Here is a 17,562-nt window from a genome sequence, read left to right on the forward strand (position 1 = left end):
AGGGATGAAAACCCAACACTCTTTCCACAACTCAGTGCTATATAGTTTGTTAGACTGCTGTTGCTATTCAACTGTTTCAGTTGTGTTTGACTCTTTGTTGACCCCATTTGGGGTTTTCTTGGCAAAGATATTGGAGTGGTTTGCCATTTCCTTCTCCTGCTCACTTTACAGATGAGGAACTAAGGCAAACAGGGTTAAGTAACTTGCCCAGAGTTCCACAGCTAGTAAGTGTCTGAGGCCAAATCTGGACTCAGGAAGATGAGTCTTCCTGACTCTAGGCAGAGTGCTCTATCCACTGTGCCACCTAAGTTTGTTAGGTGCTTTTCTCATTACAACAGTAATTAATAGTAATAATTAATAATAATATATATTAATATTAATAATTAATTACAGTGGTGCAAGTATTATCACTCCTATTTTACAGGTGAAGAAACTAAGATTCAAGTTAAGTGAGTTGCCTTGACTCATACAAGTATGTAGTTTCATGTCTTCTGACCCCATATCTAGTATTCTTTTCCATAAGTCACAAAGCATTTCTCGATGAACAGAAAAGAAGCATAGGTTATAAGAAACAGAAAATGCCACTATATTTATATCTGGCTTTGATATGCTCTCAGAGAAACATAAAAATCCTCTCTTGCCTTCTGGACTTCCTGTTAAAGTCTTGGTCTTGGTTTATTCCTACCTACTGCTAGCAGCACAGGACCCAGGTGAATTATTGCACATGATTCACAAAATGGTCCATTCATTTGTAAATACTTGAGAGTCGCTTGAAGTTTGATTGCTTTTGTTTATGTGGATCACATGACTCCTTAGGAGAAGGAGAAACAAGCACATGAAAAGGTGTCCTTAGTGACTCATCTTCTCTCTAGATTTAGGCAAATGGGAAATGTTGCTTGGGAAAGGTTTAATATAACAGGTTATAAATATATTAACCTAACATTATTTTCTGTCAAATAATCCAGTTGAACTTAAGTTCCTTAAAGTCAGGGGCTGTTTCACTTTCCCTCTTCATGACATGCATACAGTAGGAACTTAACGAATTTGTGTGGAATTTAAGTGCTGTGTTTGCTTAGTAAATAGAAATTTTATGTGTAATAGAACTGGAAGCAATCAACATAGCCAACAATTTTCAGTAGGAAATAAGATTATCTTTGAGATTTAGTGAAATAGACCTAGAGCTAACAGGGACCTCAGGGACATCTAGTTCAACACCCTCATCTTACATCTGAAGAAACCAAAGTGCAGAGAGGGTAGGTGACAGACACTTAGCATCGATAAAGATGATTCTTATGATGTCACTTTTAGCCAATTTGGAAACATCTTTGGTAGGGAGTGCACGTGATGATGAAAAATTTCACAGGTTATAATATAAGAATGCTTTGTAGGCTCAAAGTTCTGTGTATTCCAAAAGTTTCAATGTAGTTTGAAGTTTTAACAACTTCAAGGGACACCTGTATCTACATGTATTTTGTGCATTTTTTCCCTCATTTTTATCTTAATTGCATTAATGCCTTTTGTTTTTACATCACCTTCATTTCCAAATATATTCCTCCCCCTTCAACTAGCCACTCCCTACAATAAAGATTAAAAAAAGAGGAATAAAACACCAGCAAAACATCAACCCTATTTGACATTATAAGCAAAATTTTACCCCATAGTCCCTTACTTCTGCATTTTTCTCAATGCTTCTTGGGGTATCTTAATCTTGGCATGTGTTTTCTACCTGGCAGTGATTCCTTCCTCACAATCATGTTCTATTTTCAAATGCCCTTGCAATGTTTTGAATGATAGGAACACTTGAGGATAAGCTTGGTTTTACTTTCTGTAGCTCACATCTGATCAAGTGTGGTCTTAGGTTTCAGGAGAAGAGCCCAAGAACCCAATCTGATCTTCCAAAAGGGAACAAACAGCCTGACAAGAGCCCTATTCAAGAAATCAGAGAGGAAAGGAAAGAGAAAGGGGAGGAGGAAGGGTCAGGTCAAGTCTAAATGACACACTGCTGAACATGAATCTTAATCCCAAATGAGTCACTTTCCCCTCTCTGCTACAGAGGGAAATTAAATCTGCCTGTCGCTTTTTTTTTTCTGTGCTCACTGCACCATTAAAAAATAACAAAAACAACAACAACAACAAACCAGCCCTAACTAGATATCACTTCACATAGGGCCAGCAAAGCAATGCTTACTGAACACAGCTACACATCATGAAATAACACATTGACTTTTCCTGCATGCTGGCATAACCTCTTGCTTCGGAGAGATACAGGGGCTATTTATGACTGTCTAATAGAGACAGATTGGACTAACATTTTAGTAAACAGGAAGAAAGTGAATTTTATTATCTCTTCAGCAAATACTTATTGATTTACTAATGCCTACTGTATGCAGCAGCATCTGTATGCAGAGTATCATACTAGTTGCTGGGAGAGAAAAGTTTAGATCAAAAGAATCCCTGTTCTCATAGAACTTACCATCAAATAGGGGGTGGGTTGGGGGCAGCTTTCACATATTCACTGCAGTACAAAATAGTTTAACAGTGTAAATTTAGCTGGGAGATGGAGATGAGGCAAAGTATTTCATAAGGTCCAAAGGGGGAAAGGTCATTACCTAGATGGACTGAGGTAAATAAGGAACGATTTCCTGGAGGAGATGGCATTTGAGTTGGGCATTAAATGATGGGGCAGGTATTTAAGAGGGCAACTAGGTAGCACAGCTGATAGAGCGCTGGGCTGGAGTAAAGAAGACCTGATTTCAAATCCAGCCTAGCTAGATACTTATTAGCTGTGTGAGCTTAGACAAGTCACTTAACCCCGGTTGCCTTAGTTTCCTCCTCTGTAAAATGAGCTGGAGGAGGCAATGGCAAACCACTCCAGTATCTCTATCAAGAAAACCCCAAATGGGGTCACAGAATCAGACATGACTGAAACAAATGAACAAGTATTTAAGAAGGCCTGGGTTTGGGGGCAGCTAGGTGGCGCAGTGGATAGAGCACCAGCCCTGGCGTCAGGAGGACCTGAGTTCAAATCCAGCTGCAGACACCTAACACTCACTAGCTGTGTGACTCCGGGCAAAGTCACTTAACCCCAATTGCCTTGCAAAAAAAAAAAAAAGAAGAAGAAGAAGAAGAAGAAGAAGGCCTAGATTCAAATCCCATCTCTGACACATAATAGATTAGCCCAGACCAAGTCACTTGACCTTTCCTCCCCAAAGTGCCCTCAGCAACTCTATTAGTCACCAACAGTTGCCCATCTACCCCTGCACCTGGATGGAGTTTCTACGCCAGGGAATTCCCCACACTGATAAAATCACAAATCTGGAGCCGAATAGAAGGACATTCAATGGGCAAAGGAGATAGGGAGGAGGAAAAGATCTAGTTCTAAAGGCAGTTCTTTATCTTATAAACATCAAGTCAGTGTCCCAGGGGAAATTCCAGTCAGAAAAACAGCTGATGGAAATGCAACAATTTTTTTTTCTAATGCTGCTGTCCCCAAAACATATAGAAGACTATACATATTTATTTTCCAAAGTGCTTTACCATTCTTGGAGTACCAGATAAATCCAGTCTTTTTTGACTTCATGGTCAGGATACCATGCTAATAAAGCCCTCTCCTTGTTGAGCAGCTGATCCTTGACATGATATTTCCTGTTTTATTTTTGGCTTGTTCCACAGGATAAAGTGAGTCTCCCTTGCCCTTCTCCCCCAGACACACAGAGACACAGCAGGCCACTGGAAGGCATAAGATTGATGTTGGATCAGGATGCCAGCTTTCCATAAGGAGTGGAATGGGACACGAAGTACACAGAGTATCTGAGGTGGATATCCAGTTTAGAATACATTTCAAACTCAAAAACAATTACCCAGAGTGAGGAAAGGCAGAAGTGTAATTAGCAATTTTTGCTCCTGAGGCAAAATAGGTAGGTAGGGTGAAGGCTCACCTGAGCTCCTTTGGGACACTGCCAGTTTTTTTGCTATTAACCAACCAGCCAGGTGGGGGATAAAAAGGGAAGAGAGCAGTGATAGAGCTGAGGTAGAGTCGTCAGGGGATGAAATTGTGCCTCTGGATGGTGCAAATGATATGTTCTAAATTTTCCACTCCGAAGCAAAGCTCCAATGGCCCCACCCTAGTCATGATTCTGGGAATAGGCAAATCCTCTAGAGTTCCCAGGCCTGAAGGTCAGGTTTAGAGACACCCCCCACCCCAACCCATCGAACACTAATGCCAAAAACAATTTTCTATATCTGATGCAGCGATTGAAACAATATGTAGTTAGACCCTGTGTACCAGCCCTCCACAGTCAAACAGCATAAAACTCCACACTGCCTGTCCAACATGTACCTAGATGGAATTGAGGAATTCTTTAGGAACTGAAATAAGCTAGTTGATAGGCATAGTAAATGGTTCAGTTAATCTTTGTAAAAGTCCTGTCAAGAATCTCCCAGAAACCAAATCCATCTTTGCCTCAGAACGAATAGGAGGCCAGATTTTGGTTCTCTCAAACAGAAACTCCTGGGCTTTCTGCAAGAGTGTCACAAGTGTAAACGTCACCAGGCCAACAGTGTCTGCGCTTACATGGTTACATGTCAGGAAGCTGCGATCAAGAAATTGCTTCTTTTCCTTTTTCTTTTTTTAAGGGTTGGGAACTTAGTAGCCTCCCTGAACCAAAGAAGATACATTTGTGGTTTCTGATGGTGGTAAAGCAGAGTTTGCAGGCATCTTAATTAGGAGTCCTTACAGGACAACCAAGCTCTTACTCACAACAAATGACAGCTTTTCTCTCACATGGCGCCAGGTTTCCCTTGGAACACAAGTGGGATGTTGCATAATTATATCCTCAAGTCAAAATGGGAGTAAAGTTGTTACCTTTCCTCTGATTTATTGGCTGGGGTGAGACAGGGTCGTGAGAGAGGGGGAAGGAAGCAAATTCCAACTCTGTACCTGTAACTCTCTCTCAGGACTTAATGCAGAGGTGGGTTGGGTTTTGTTTTGGGTCCAGTCTTCTGATTTAATTGGTATGGGGAATTTCCTGTGAGGAAACGCTGTCTGCCAGTGTTCATTACCAACTGCACTACAAGTTATGGTCTTTGAGAGTTGCCCAGGGTCACATAACCAGATGTATCAGAGGCAAGGTGAACTTAGGTCATCCTGACTCCTAGGCTATCCATTATACCATGTATTACATTTTTCCCCCCTCTTTAGACTGGAGTAATAACATTCCAAAAATAAAACTGCAAAGAATTTAGAGAGATACCTGCGATTCATACGGGGTGTGCAGGAATAAAATGTAGCAAAATATGAGGGAGGTGGTACAGGGGGTACAAAATCTTCCAGGTCTGGAATGCGTCCATGCCCTTCTATTTCTTCTGTAGAAATCTGGGATTCGTCCTAATCAAACAATACCATGATTAGCCAACAGCCTCTGGCACCAGAGGAACACCAAACATACCAGTGAATTATGCAAGGAAGCCCGTGTATGAACTGCCAACGGCGCCTTGCTCTCACTTACTATGCAGGGTCTTCGGGTGGCAAATATCTGTAGGTAACGCAGGGCAGCTGCCACCAAGCAAACCGTCGTGGTCAGGGCATTGAGGGCACACAGAGCAAAGAGGACTTTCTGAAGTGGGAGAGAAAAATGAAACCACCAGAAAGTCGTGGTTCAGGAATTAAACACGTTTGAAGCACATGACACTGCACTACAGTTTAAAGAGTCTAAATAAAATAAATGATTCCTTTAAGCGTTTCTTTTCCTCATCTTATGAAACTGCTCTTTTGCAAGGGTTAGGAATTCAGGGGTTGTATAAATGTCACAAAAGTTTCTGGTCTAGGAAAGATCTAGTCCTAAAGGCAGCTCTTTATCTTATTATAAACTCAAGTTAGTGTCCTGGGGGAAATTACAGGCAGAAAAACAGCTAATGGAATTGTGACAATTTTTTTTTTCTAATGCTGCTGTCACCATAGTCTGCAGGCTCCTTCTGTACCTTCCACTCTGATAGCATTCTATTTGATTTGCAGCCCTTACTTCTATTTCATTGGCCGCTGGATGGGATGTCCAAAGTGAAGCATCTGGCAACCAAGTAGACAGGACTGCAGGGAAAAATGTTCTTCTCTTCTGCACAAGCATCTTAAAATAGTAGCAAAGGGAATTCCAAAACATTTCTGATTCCATAACCCTGACTCCTAAGCGAGGGTTTTCTTCCAGAGATTCAGGAACCAGAGATAGAAAAGGCTATTTCTTAATCCCACAGAATTCCAGAAAACAGAAAGCCTCAGAAGATTCTCAATTTCCTTCCCTCTAAGTGGACCCTTCCTTACATAAATAAATATAATTTGAAGGGTAAGAGGAAAAAATTAAGGGAAAGGGAAGTGAAGGAAGAAGGAAAAGGAGAGGAAAGAGAAGGGGAAAGGAAAGGGAAGAGAAAAAGGAAGAGAAAAAGGAAAGGGAAGAAAAACAGAAAGAGTGAAGGTGGAAAAGGGGAAAAGAAGGAAGAAAAAAGAAAAGAGGGAAAGGAAAGGGAAGGAAAGGAAGGAGAAAAGGAAAGTAGAAGAAGGGGGAAAGGAAGAAACTGTCAATAGCTGGCTATATTGGTTTTGTTGTTGGTTTTTTTTTCTTTTTTGGCTAGGCAATGGGGTTAAGTGACTTGCCCAGGGTCACACAGCTAGTAAGTGTTATGTGTCTGAGGCTGGATTTGAACTCAGGTCCTCCTGAATCCAGGGCTGGTGCTCTATCTGCTGCACCACCTAGCTGTCCCAATAGCTGGCTATATTAAAACCACTACCTAAGGTATAGATGAAAGAAATTGATGATATGCTCATCATTTGATGCTATTATTAATGTCCTTTCACAGGGAAGTTGTTGTTGTTCAATTGTTCAGTTGTGTCTGACTTTTCGTGACTCTGTGGATGATGATATCATGCCAATACTGTCCATGGGGTTTTCTTGGGAAAGATATTGGAGTGCTTTGCCATTTCCTTTTCCAGTGGATTAAAGCAAACAGAGGTTAAGTGACTTGCTCAAGGTCACACAGCTAGTAAGTGTCTGAGGTCAAATTTGAACTCAGGTCTTCCTGACTCCACAAGGAATAGCTTTTGGCAATTTCATTAAGCTGTTTTACACTTCTGTTGTTACCTATTTTCTGAATTTAGGCCTTCTCAACTTATTACAATAATAATACATAGCATTTAAGTATCACTTTAGGGTTTGTAGAGCACTTCACAAATATTATCCTATTTCCTCTTCACAACAACCCTGGGAGAAGGGACTTCTGTTATCTCCATTTCACAGTTGAGGAAACTGAAGCAGACAGAGGTTAAGTGACTTGCCCAAGGTCACATAGCTAGTAAGTGGCTGAGGCTGTATTTGAACACAGATCTTCCTATCTCCAGGCTAAATGCTGTATCTACTCTGCCACCTAACTGCCTTACAATTCTAGATTACAATGTTTGTGTGTTAAAAAAAAATACACTTGAATTTCTCTTATATTTCCTTCATAGAATGATAGTTCTTAACAATCCATGAGACCTTCTTTTAGCAAGCAAATTGTTATTGTCAGCAAGCTGTAAATGGGCACTATGAATGCTGACTTTACTAATAGCTCTTTCCTGCTTTACTAGTCCCAAATTCAAGGGCTATAATATGTCCTACACTCAGTGTAACAAAAGATGAAAATAGCATTTCACATATAGACAGACACACAAATATTCTGGGTCCCTTATAACTACTCTGCACAGCTTGATCACTATGAAGACTGTAAAAAAAAAGCAATTCTCTACACAATTTAAGAAGATATAATAATCAGTTCTCTTCCCATTATTTCTATCCCTGATTCCCCGATGGGCAGCTCTTCATCTCTGCATCTAGCTAATTAACTGTTTGAGGAGGGTGCTTGGTTAAAAAATATAACAATCACCATAATTATAGTTACAAACATTTATGTAGCCCTTTAAAGTTTGCATTGTCAAGCAAAAGACCATTTCAGGGTTGCCATCCATTTTCATGTACCTTTAATAGAAGGTGAACAGCACTACATGGCTGGACTGGGAAGAGTTTCAACACGTTTTCTTTGTCTGTACATTTGGTAGGTTGAAATTCTTCACAGCAGAAGCAAATCTTGCCTTCCCCTAGATCCACCTTGGGGACAAAAAGTAAGACAATGTTTTACTTTACAATGATAACCCCCTTTCCCCTGTACCCATACATCTAACATTAATGTACGGTTATGCCATGAAGCACCTGTTCTGAATGATGCAATGAACAGTGTTCCAAGTCGATCAAAATAATCAACAAGCATTATTAAGAACTTGCTATGTGCTAGGCACTGTACTTGTTGCTGAGGTTACAGCTATAAAAATGAGATGTTCCACGCCCTCAAGAAGCTTATATTCTACTCACTTACCTACTACCTTCTTACCCTGGAAGACCCTTACCCTTCTTACCCTCCACCTTGCCAACTGTCTTCTCCCACTAGTGAGTCCTTTCTGGGGCCTCCATTTTGGGAAGCCCAGGCAAGCTACTCTTCATTCTCTTCCCAGCTGTGTGTCTTACTCTAAGGACTTCATGACCATGCTCTCACATAGTTACTTTCTTCCCTCTTACCTTTTTTCTTCCTACAATGTAAGCTCCATGAGAGCAGGGACTATCTTTTTTTTTGCTTGTATTTATATCCCCAGAACTTCCTAGCAGGCTTAGCACATAGTAAGTACTTATTAAATGTTTGTTGCGTTAAACTGGATTTTCAAGGCTTCTGTGAGAAGGTCTCTGAGTCAACATCTTTAATCCTGGCATGTCTTCCAGAAGATGTTTGTCCTAGTTCTTTGCAGTAGTGATTAGCTATTAGTTTCTTTAATATGACTCCAGTATCTTTCTTAAATTCTCATTGATTGAAGTTGGAGACATGAAGCTCTGTGGCTTCAGGAATATTTCCTAACTGATGGATTCCTAATTTTCAGTCTTGTCTCCATCTTGCTCTTTTCCTTGAGGTACTGGAGATGACAACATTTTCTTCCAACAGAAGACTAGAGCTGTGGAACCATAGGATTTGGGCATTAAAGAGGCAGTATGGTATTTTGGGAAGAGCACTAGGTAAGGAGTCCCAAGATCAGGGTGTCCTGCATTTGCCACTTACTACTCCTGTGACCTTGGGCAATGCGTCCCCTATCATCTCTGAGCCAATTTCCTTATCTGGGACTGACACCTACTGTACTTACTTCATAGGGATTTTGTGATGATCAGAAAAGATGAAATTTTTCTCTCCATTCAGCAGCTAAAATAGTGTACCCAGCAAATGACCAATGGAAATATTTACAGCAGCTCTTTTTGTGGTGGCAAAGAAATAGAAACTAGGGGGGGAGGGGAGTACTCATCAATTGGGGAATGGCTGAATAAATTGTGGTATGTGAACATAATAGAACATTGTGCCATAAGAAATAATGAAAATTTTCAGAGAAACCTCGTGAAGATTGGTATGAAATGATGCAGAAACAGGAGAATAATTTATACAGTAACAACAATATCATAAATACAATAAACTTTGAAAGATTTAACTCAAAACAGTTCAATGGCCAACCACAATTCTGAAGCATTCTACTCACACTGAGTCACAGAGGCAATGTATCAGGTTAAAAATAAGAAACATGTATTTTTGACATGGCCAATATGAGAATTTGTTTCACTTAACTATCTACATTTGTTTAAAGGGGTTTTCTCCCAATGAAGGAAGAAGTGAGAGTGAGAGAAAAAAGTTTTGTTTATAAAAAAGTAAATTAAATTTTTAAAAATAATTTTTTGAAAAAAAATTAAATAAAAATTTTAAAATAAATCTAAATTAATGCCATATGTGATAGCACTTTGTAGGTTGAAAAGTGCCAAATATTCGTATTATTAGAGATCATTTTGTTCAGTGCCCTCATTTTCTAGTTGAGAGAATGAAAGTTCAGAGAAGTTAAATACTGTGCCTAAGGTTATATAGCTACTTTGGTGAATAGGGGAGCAAGGGCATGAAAATCTAGGAGAAAGGAGTCTAAGAGACTCTACTATAAGGAAAAAACATGAATTTTTAGTACACAGACTTCCTGATCTCTATTCGACTGCCCAGAGAGCTTTTTTACCTTCTGCTAGGATCCTCCAGTGTCTTTCCCATAAATGAGGTCACTGGATTTCTGAGTTCTGGATAGAAGTGTTATTGTATATTTTAAAGGGTTATTTCCTCCTACATCGTGGTAGAATAATAATTTAACTGAGTAATTTTAAAAAAACTGTTTAAGGGAGAGTACTTTGACAATATGAACTTCCTGCTCTCAATCGAAATAGACAGTTATTAATTATGACAGTCTAATCCATCTCTTCACAAACTAATGATGCACAATATTATTGATGTTACTGAAGTTATGCCTGGCTGGTTCTCCTGTTTAAAAAAAATGTGGCAGAGTTCAATAAGCTACCAAACTTTTTTTTTTTCCCTCCTTGGCCATCCTCAGGTTTCACTTCAAGGGTTTTGTTATTAATGCCAAATATCAATACTTTTACATACCAGGAAAGCCAGACATGAAACCTTTAGTTCAGAAGTACACTGGATTTTAAGGTCTGCTCACCAGATCACACCTGGGTACACTGGACACAAACTGGGCCCCCTGACAGCCTAGGATAAATCCAGCAAGGTTCAACAGGACGCAGACCACAGACAGTAAGACAAAGAGGTTCACCTGAAACAATAAAAGATGCGCCCACAATTGTTAAAGGATGGTAATAAAATTCAGTGAGGTAGCTTGGGTTGAATATAAAATGGGAGAATGATATCTTAAAGGATCTTTTTTTTTTAAAAAAACAGCTATATTTTAAATACTGTGCAAAGATGTGAAAATGTATATCATCCAAAATAGCGATCAATCTTACCTCTCTTCCTCCAACTAACCTCCTATCTTCTCTCAAATGACTTCAAGTCTTTATCTTCCCTATTCCTTCCTGTCTCTAATTAATTTTCATTTCCTTAAATTCAGTTCAATAATGACTTATGTAATGAACATCTAGTATGTATATTTTTATTAATGTATAATATTATGTTATAAATATAATACATAAATATAATAAATATAAATGTATATTTATTAAATACCTACTCTGGTCTAGGCACTGGGAGAACGCAGAAAAATAAGGCAAAATCCATACTCTTAAGGAGCTTATAATCTAATAGGGAAGATAAGATAGGTACACCAGTAACTATAAAAATAGGATATGACCAACAGATACGAGAGAGAAGAAAGGACAGGTTTTTTTTTTCCTTTATCTTCTTAAGCCCTAGTTATATCTTTTGTAAGTCTCTAACTTGACCAAGATGCTTGGGGGTAGGTAATAAATAGCTAAAGCAGGACTTCCTCACTATTTTGGGTTTTGTAGACCCCTCTGGCAGTCTGGTGAAGCCCATGGACCCTCTTCTCAGAATTACATTTTTTAAATGCAAAAAATAAAATACATAGGATTACAAAGGAAACCAATTATATTGAAATAGTTCTCAAAATATTTTTAAAAACAAGTTCACAGACCCCCAACTTAAGAATTTCTGATGAAAGGAAGGAAGAAGGGAGAAGAAAGGAAACCAGTGACCAGAATGGCAGATCAAGGATTTGTAGAAAAAATTTGAAGTTCATTTTTGAGGTTTTGAAAGTAAGCAATCAGACACAGTCAAGATATGTCTAGCACGAACTTATTGCAAAAGACAAGCCCAAGGCATAAAAATTAACCTGAACTGGAAAGAAAATCAAGCAGGAAAAAAAGTCTGTTAATCTAACCCACAACAATTTTAGTCCCTTCATCCTACTGATGGTTCTTTGCCATCACTCCAGTCAATGGAAAGACATTTTCTTTTTTCTGAAGCTGATGGATGTTTTGAAACTACTCACATTCCAAATATTTGTAACTCTTCTAAGGAATGATTTATTCCACTAATGTTTTAAACAGAATTTCAAATAATCTAATCATTTTTATCCTTTACTTACAAAATCAGAAGTTAATTTTTAAACTACCTTATCAACTTATATAAATGGGTACATGAGAAAGATTTTCTATTGATTCTCCTACTCTTAAGAGCTATTAACTTGAAAGACAGTCCCCATAGTATTGCCTGAAATTTGCCAAATTCCTGACTCTTAAACAAAACAGGTTTTTGGGGTTCTCAGACAGAAAACAGCAATAAATGGAAGAAAACAAGTTTTACCCAGATTGCTTCTTCAACACTGATATTTATGAATAACATGTTACAGGCAGTAGCTGTGGTTCAGAAGCTTGACTGGAATTTTATCTTCCCATTCATTCCTCTCCTTTGGTATTAACTTTGTAAAACAATCAATCCTATTCACATAACAGACATTTTTGAGGTTTGGGGAAACAGCAATTGGAGACAGGCAGGACACATCTAGTGCCATAATGTCTTTGTATTTACCATGGTTACACAACAAGCTAACTAAGATAAAAAATACAGTCTTTATTAGAGTCCCTGCTCAAGAGAGATCAGGAACCAGGGATTAAATAAAACTATTTTCCCTGTAGTTTTCTTTAGAGTTAGATATTTACAAATATAACCCTATATAATTATAAATTGATCACCTTCAGCCAAGCAGCCCATAGTTGATATTGTAAACCAAGAACTATGTTTTCTTTTTTACTTGGAAACTGCAATCTTGGTCATAATCAAACTAACTCATTTTACAATAAAGGCAAATCTTACTTAAGGGCTAGGATTCTGAAGTCTCTCCCTATACAATTACAGAAGGCTATGTGGTGCAGTGGGCAGTGGGGTGGTACAACGGATACAATGCCGGGCCTGGAGTCAGGAAGACTCATCTTCCTGAGTTCAAATCTGTCCTCACATACTTACTAGCTGTGTGACCCTGGGCAAGTCACTTAACCCTGTTTGCCTCAGTTTCCTTAATCTGTAAAATGAGTTGGAGAAGGAAATGGCAAAACAGTAACCCCACCAAGAACACTCCAAAAGGGGTCACAAAGGGTTGTACACAACTGAAATGACTCAACAACAACAACAGGTAGTACAGTAGATAGAGTACTGGGCCTGGAGTCAGGAAGACCTGAGTTCAAGTTTGACCTTAGACACTTGCTTAGACCTTGTCACTCTGGGCAAGTCACTAAACCTCTTGGGGATAATAACACATAGTACCAACCTCCCAGAGTCGTTGTGAGGATCAAATGAGATCATATTTGTAAAGCATTTAGCACTGTGCCGAGCACATAGAAAAGCACTTAAACTTTTATTTCCTTCCAATTTCTCCTCTACAGAGCTGACAAGTTGACGTTTCTAAAATCACCATGTCATTCTCTACTTGAGCTTCAGTGTTCCTCATGGCTTTACAATACAGTACAAACTCCCCTAACATTTAAAGCCCTTCACAATCTGGCTAATTATGTCCAGGCTAATTGCACGCACATGCACAAATACACATACACATGCACTCAGTCTACTTCATCCAGACTGACCTACTCTCCATTCACAGCCCACAAAGTTTCATCTCCTGCCCCCACCCCTTTGCCCAAGCTGTTTCTCATGCGTGGAATGCTTTTGGTCTTTATTTCCACTTCTCAGAACCCCTAATTCCCTTCAAGACTCAGCTTAGGGACAGCTAGGTGGCACAATGGATAGAGCAGTGGCTCTGGAGTCAGGAGAACCTGAGTTCAAATCCAGCCTCAGACACATGATACTCACTAGCTGTGAGACCTTGGGCAAATCACTTAACCCCAACTGCCTCGTCAAAAAAGCAAACAAACAAACAAACCAACAAACAAAAAAAGACTCAGCTTACCTGCTGCCTCCTTCAAGATTTTCCCGATTTCCCCAGTTGTTGGTGCTACCTCCCTATTGTTGTCAATTTATTTTGTATATATCCTTTATTTACATATCTGTGAACATGGTATAGAATGTAAGCTCCTAAAGCCAAAGATTATCTCACTTTTGTATTCGTAAACCTGACATCAAGCACAGTACTAGACAACTAGTAGTAACTCTAATTCTGAGGCACTTAATAAATTGATTGATTGATTGATTGATTAAAGCCCTCATGTAAGGCAAAAATCCCCCTGAAGTAGGGCTGGATGCTAGGTGAGGCTATACAAGGTGCCCCCATTTCCTCCGTGCCTCTTCTTCCTTCCATCTCCCATCCTCTGCTTTCCCAAAAAAGAGTTGGAAGAGATGGTCAATGAATGTACAATGTGTGTGTTAGGGAAACTCTGGACAGGAATTCTGCCCTTTCTGCGGATAACCCAGCATCATCAGGCCTTGTAGGGCACAGGACATGTGGTTTACAGAAGGCCTACTCTCCCAGTACTACTGCATAGTCTTATATATGCATAACCCTAGAAAATAATATGTATGCATATTTTCCTCGCTCTCTCCCTCTCCTACTCTCTCCCCCTTCCTCTTTCTTTCTCCCTTCCTCTCCCTCTCTCTCTCTCTTCCTCTTCCCTTTTCCTACTCTCCTTTCCTCTCCCTCTCTCCCTTCCTCTCTCTTCCTCCCTTTCCTTCTCTCTCTTACTTTCTCTCTGCCTCTCTCTGTCCCCCCTTTCCCCTACCCAGGCTCTGTCTCTTTAACCCAGCTACACTGTACTGACCTAAGCACAATGCCCAAACCATTAATAAAACTATACAATTCAGTGGTTTAAACTCATCCATCATTATGTTCAATGGTTATCATCACAAAGACAAAACTCAATACTCAATTGAGAAAATTCTTGTGGCAGAGGTTTTTGAGTTTCTAGACTAGGTCTAACAAAGACAATCATGGACTTTAGGACATTGTGATTTTAGGCAATGTACAAAAGCATCTCTCCCCTCCTCTGACCTCCTTTTCTAGTTTGAGCTCTGTGAATAGATATCAGATCAATACTACCATTGCTGAAAAGGTCATGTCAATCGATGGCTCTGACTCCTCTTACTATTTCTCTGCTTTCTTGTTCAAAACGTTCCTTCCTGGACACTACTGCCTACATATGTGGTCTTCCCCTCTTAGAACAGAAGGTTTTTGAAGGCAGGGAACTGGGGGATTTGGGGGGGGGGTTTGTTTGTTTTTGGCTTGGTGGATTTTTTTAAGGAAAAATTCCTACCTAACACAGAGTATTGAACATTTCTATTGTTGTTGAATCATTTCAGCCGTGTCTGACTCTTTGTAATCTCATATGGGGTTTTCTTGGCAAAGACACTAGAGCGGGTTGTGATTTCCTTCTCCAGCTCACTTTAACGCCGAGGAACTGAGGCAGACAAGATTAAGTGACTTACCCAGGGTCACACAGGCTAGTATCTGAGGCTGGATTTGAACTCGTGAAGATGAGTCTTCCTGATTCCTAGCCCAGTGCTCTATCTCCACTGTACTATGCTGCCCACATAGTATTAAATACATATGTTTGAACCTCAAATATTTCCTGAATATTTTAATTTAATTTCCTAAAGCCCATAACATTTCTCCAATATTTAAGATTATATTATATCCCTGTTTCCACAGGTGAAATTTATATAGTATTTTAGGGCTTTATAAAGTGTTTTATATCCATTATCTCATTTTATCCTTACAGCAACCTTGTGAGGTTATTATATCCATTTTACAAATAAACAAACTTGCCTAAGGTCACACAACTACTAAGGGCCAGAGTCAGAATTTGAATTTAGGTTTCCAGAAGTTTATATTTATTTATGTTGGACCTAAATGGAAGAGGTGAGGTTCCCCACATGTTCCTATCTGCTGATGGCATTGTGCACATCCTATAATCCTGAAGGGCTTCTTCAACGAAATCCAAAGTCATTGAAATGAGACTGACGTAGCAATCCACAAGGGAAAAACTAAATGAACAAAGAAGGCAGGCCATTCTGATTATGGCATGCAATTAGACAGACAGCCCCAGCAAGCTGGTCCATGAGATAATATCTCTTAGATAGGGACTGTTGCTGGTGAACGAGCTGGACCCTAAACAGAACAGAAGGAAAAGAGGGGGCTGGATCACATTTCAGAAATTAACATGACCAACAGCTTCTCTTTGTCAAAGTATATTTTTTTTAACATCCATTTTCTCCTGGTGATGACTATAGGACTATGAATCCTAAAAGACCATCATCAGAGAATCATAACAGCCAATGAGCCAAAGGGCAATGAAAAGATGCATAGTGAGCATAAATTGGTTTCAGCATAATATCAAAGATGACATAGACACAAGATAAAGAATAAAAGCTATCAAAGAAATATATGACTGAGAAAGAAGATGGACTTCTCACGTCACACAAGCTAGCAGCAACAAATGAACACACAAATATTGCACTAATAACCATGAAATGTGAAAAGACCCAGAGGTGAGTCTCCTACTAAAAGGAGGGGACTTTTATGAAGGACTTACGTAAGAACATGGACAAGAATTGCACAGGATGGGAGATACAAATGAGTTACAACCTGTACTTGTCTCTGGTTGACCCAGCACCCCAAATCAGTGATGTCCATACCCCAAGGTATTTTACATTGCCGAACATGTCATTCTTTTTTTTTTTCTTCTCTACCAAATACTCCTGAATCCAGGTGTGCTTTTCTAAAGTTTATTTTGGAAGGGATACAATCAAGTTCAGAAATAATATACAAAGGGAAAGTCAATTTTTAAATGAGTACAAGAAGTCCACTCAAAGTAATCTGGATAACTTGCAAGTTTACTAAATCTGCTTAAACTTATGATTCCCTGGCCCTCTCACCAGACCTGAGCCTTGGTTTCTACTATAATTTCTGGGACCATGGTCCAGGTCTTGGGCTGGCATAAACTCACAATAGCACTCACCTTTCCCCAGAACCTCTGTGCTAATATGTTCCTTCTCCCTGTTTCTAGCATCCTAGGCTTACTTAATTGGGATGTCATGTGTGAGGAATGGCAAGAAAACTAATTTGATTGAACTATTGTGCATGTACGCAAAGGAAGTAATATATAATAAGGTTGCCAGAGTAAGTTGGAGCGAGATTGTTAAGAGTTTTAATGCCAAACAGAGGGACTGTAGACCTTGCCAGGTGCGGCAATAGATTCATTTTCAAGCCCTCATCAAGATTGGAATTGCAAAACATACTTGACAAAGACTGGAACCAAAGCCTGAATATATGCCAAATAGAATCGTTTAGCTGGAATGCATTTCTCAGTGATGTCCCAATTCATTTCAAACTAAAAAGATGCCTATGCTGCTTTTAAATGTCTCCAAGTATTTTCACAACTTATTTCAGTAACCCAGGTCAGTGTTTTATTGCACACACTTTTCTAGAAAATTCTTAGTTTTACAACACAGACTACTCTAGAAAACTCTTATACTCTAGAAAACTCTTATCTCTAACTCAAATCTCCTCTGCCATGGTTTAAGTCCAATTTCTATTGCCAATACAACAAATGCTCTGGAATGTCATAAGTAATGGCATTTCTTCCACCAATATAAATTGTAACAACTCCATAACCTTACTAGATACTTCATGAGTTGCTGTGGCAAAATAAATAAATAAAAAATAAAAATTTATCATCTGGTGGCCAATAGTTTAAATAGTGATAAGCTTTTCTT

At 39.2% G+C, this 17,562-nt stretch overlaps 1 protein-coding gene across 1 annotated transcript in view; it reads right to left on the minus strand.

Moving 5' to 3' along the window:
- FAM189A2 (family with sequence similarity 189 member A2) overlaps positions 1-17,562 on the minus strand; it is a 75,260-nt gene that overhangs the window by 14,991 nt on the left and 42,707 nt on the right. The window contains exons 3-6 of the mRNA XM_027839724.1: positions 10,589-10,699; positions 8,001-8,129; positions 5,508-5,615; positions 5,253-5,386 (exon numbers count right to left, since the gene is read on the minus strand). Coding sequence (XP_027695525.1) covers positions 5,253-5,386; positions 5,508-5,615; positions 8,001-8,129; positions 10,589-10,699 — 482 coding nt within the window. The remainder of the gene's footprint in view (positions 1-5,252; positions 5,387-5,507; positions 5,616-8,000; positions 8,130-10,588; positions 10,700-17,562) is intronic.

This window comes from Vombatus ursinus, unplaced genomic scaffold (genome assembly GCF_900497805.2).
Source record: "Vombatus ursinus unplaced genomic scaffold, bare-nosed wombat genome assembly UNPS02014832.1, whole genome shotgun sequence".
Taxonomy (NCBI): domain Eukaryota; kingdom Metazoa; phylum Chordata; class Mammalia; order Diprotodontia; family Vombatidae; genus Vombatus; species Vombatus ursinus.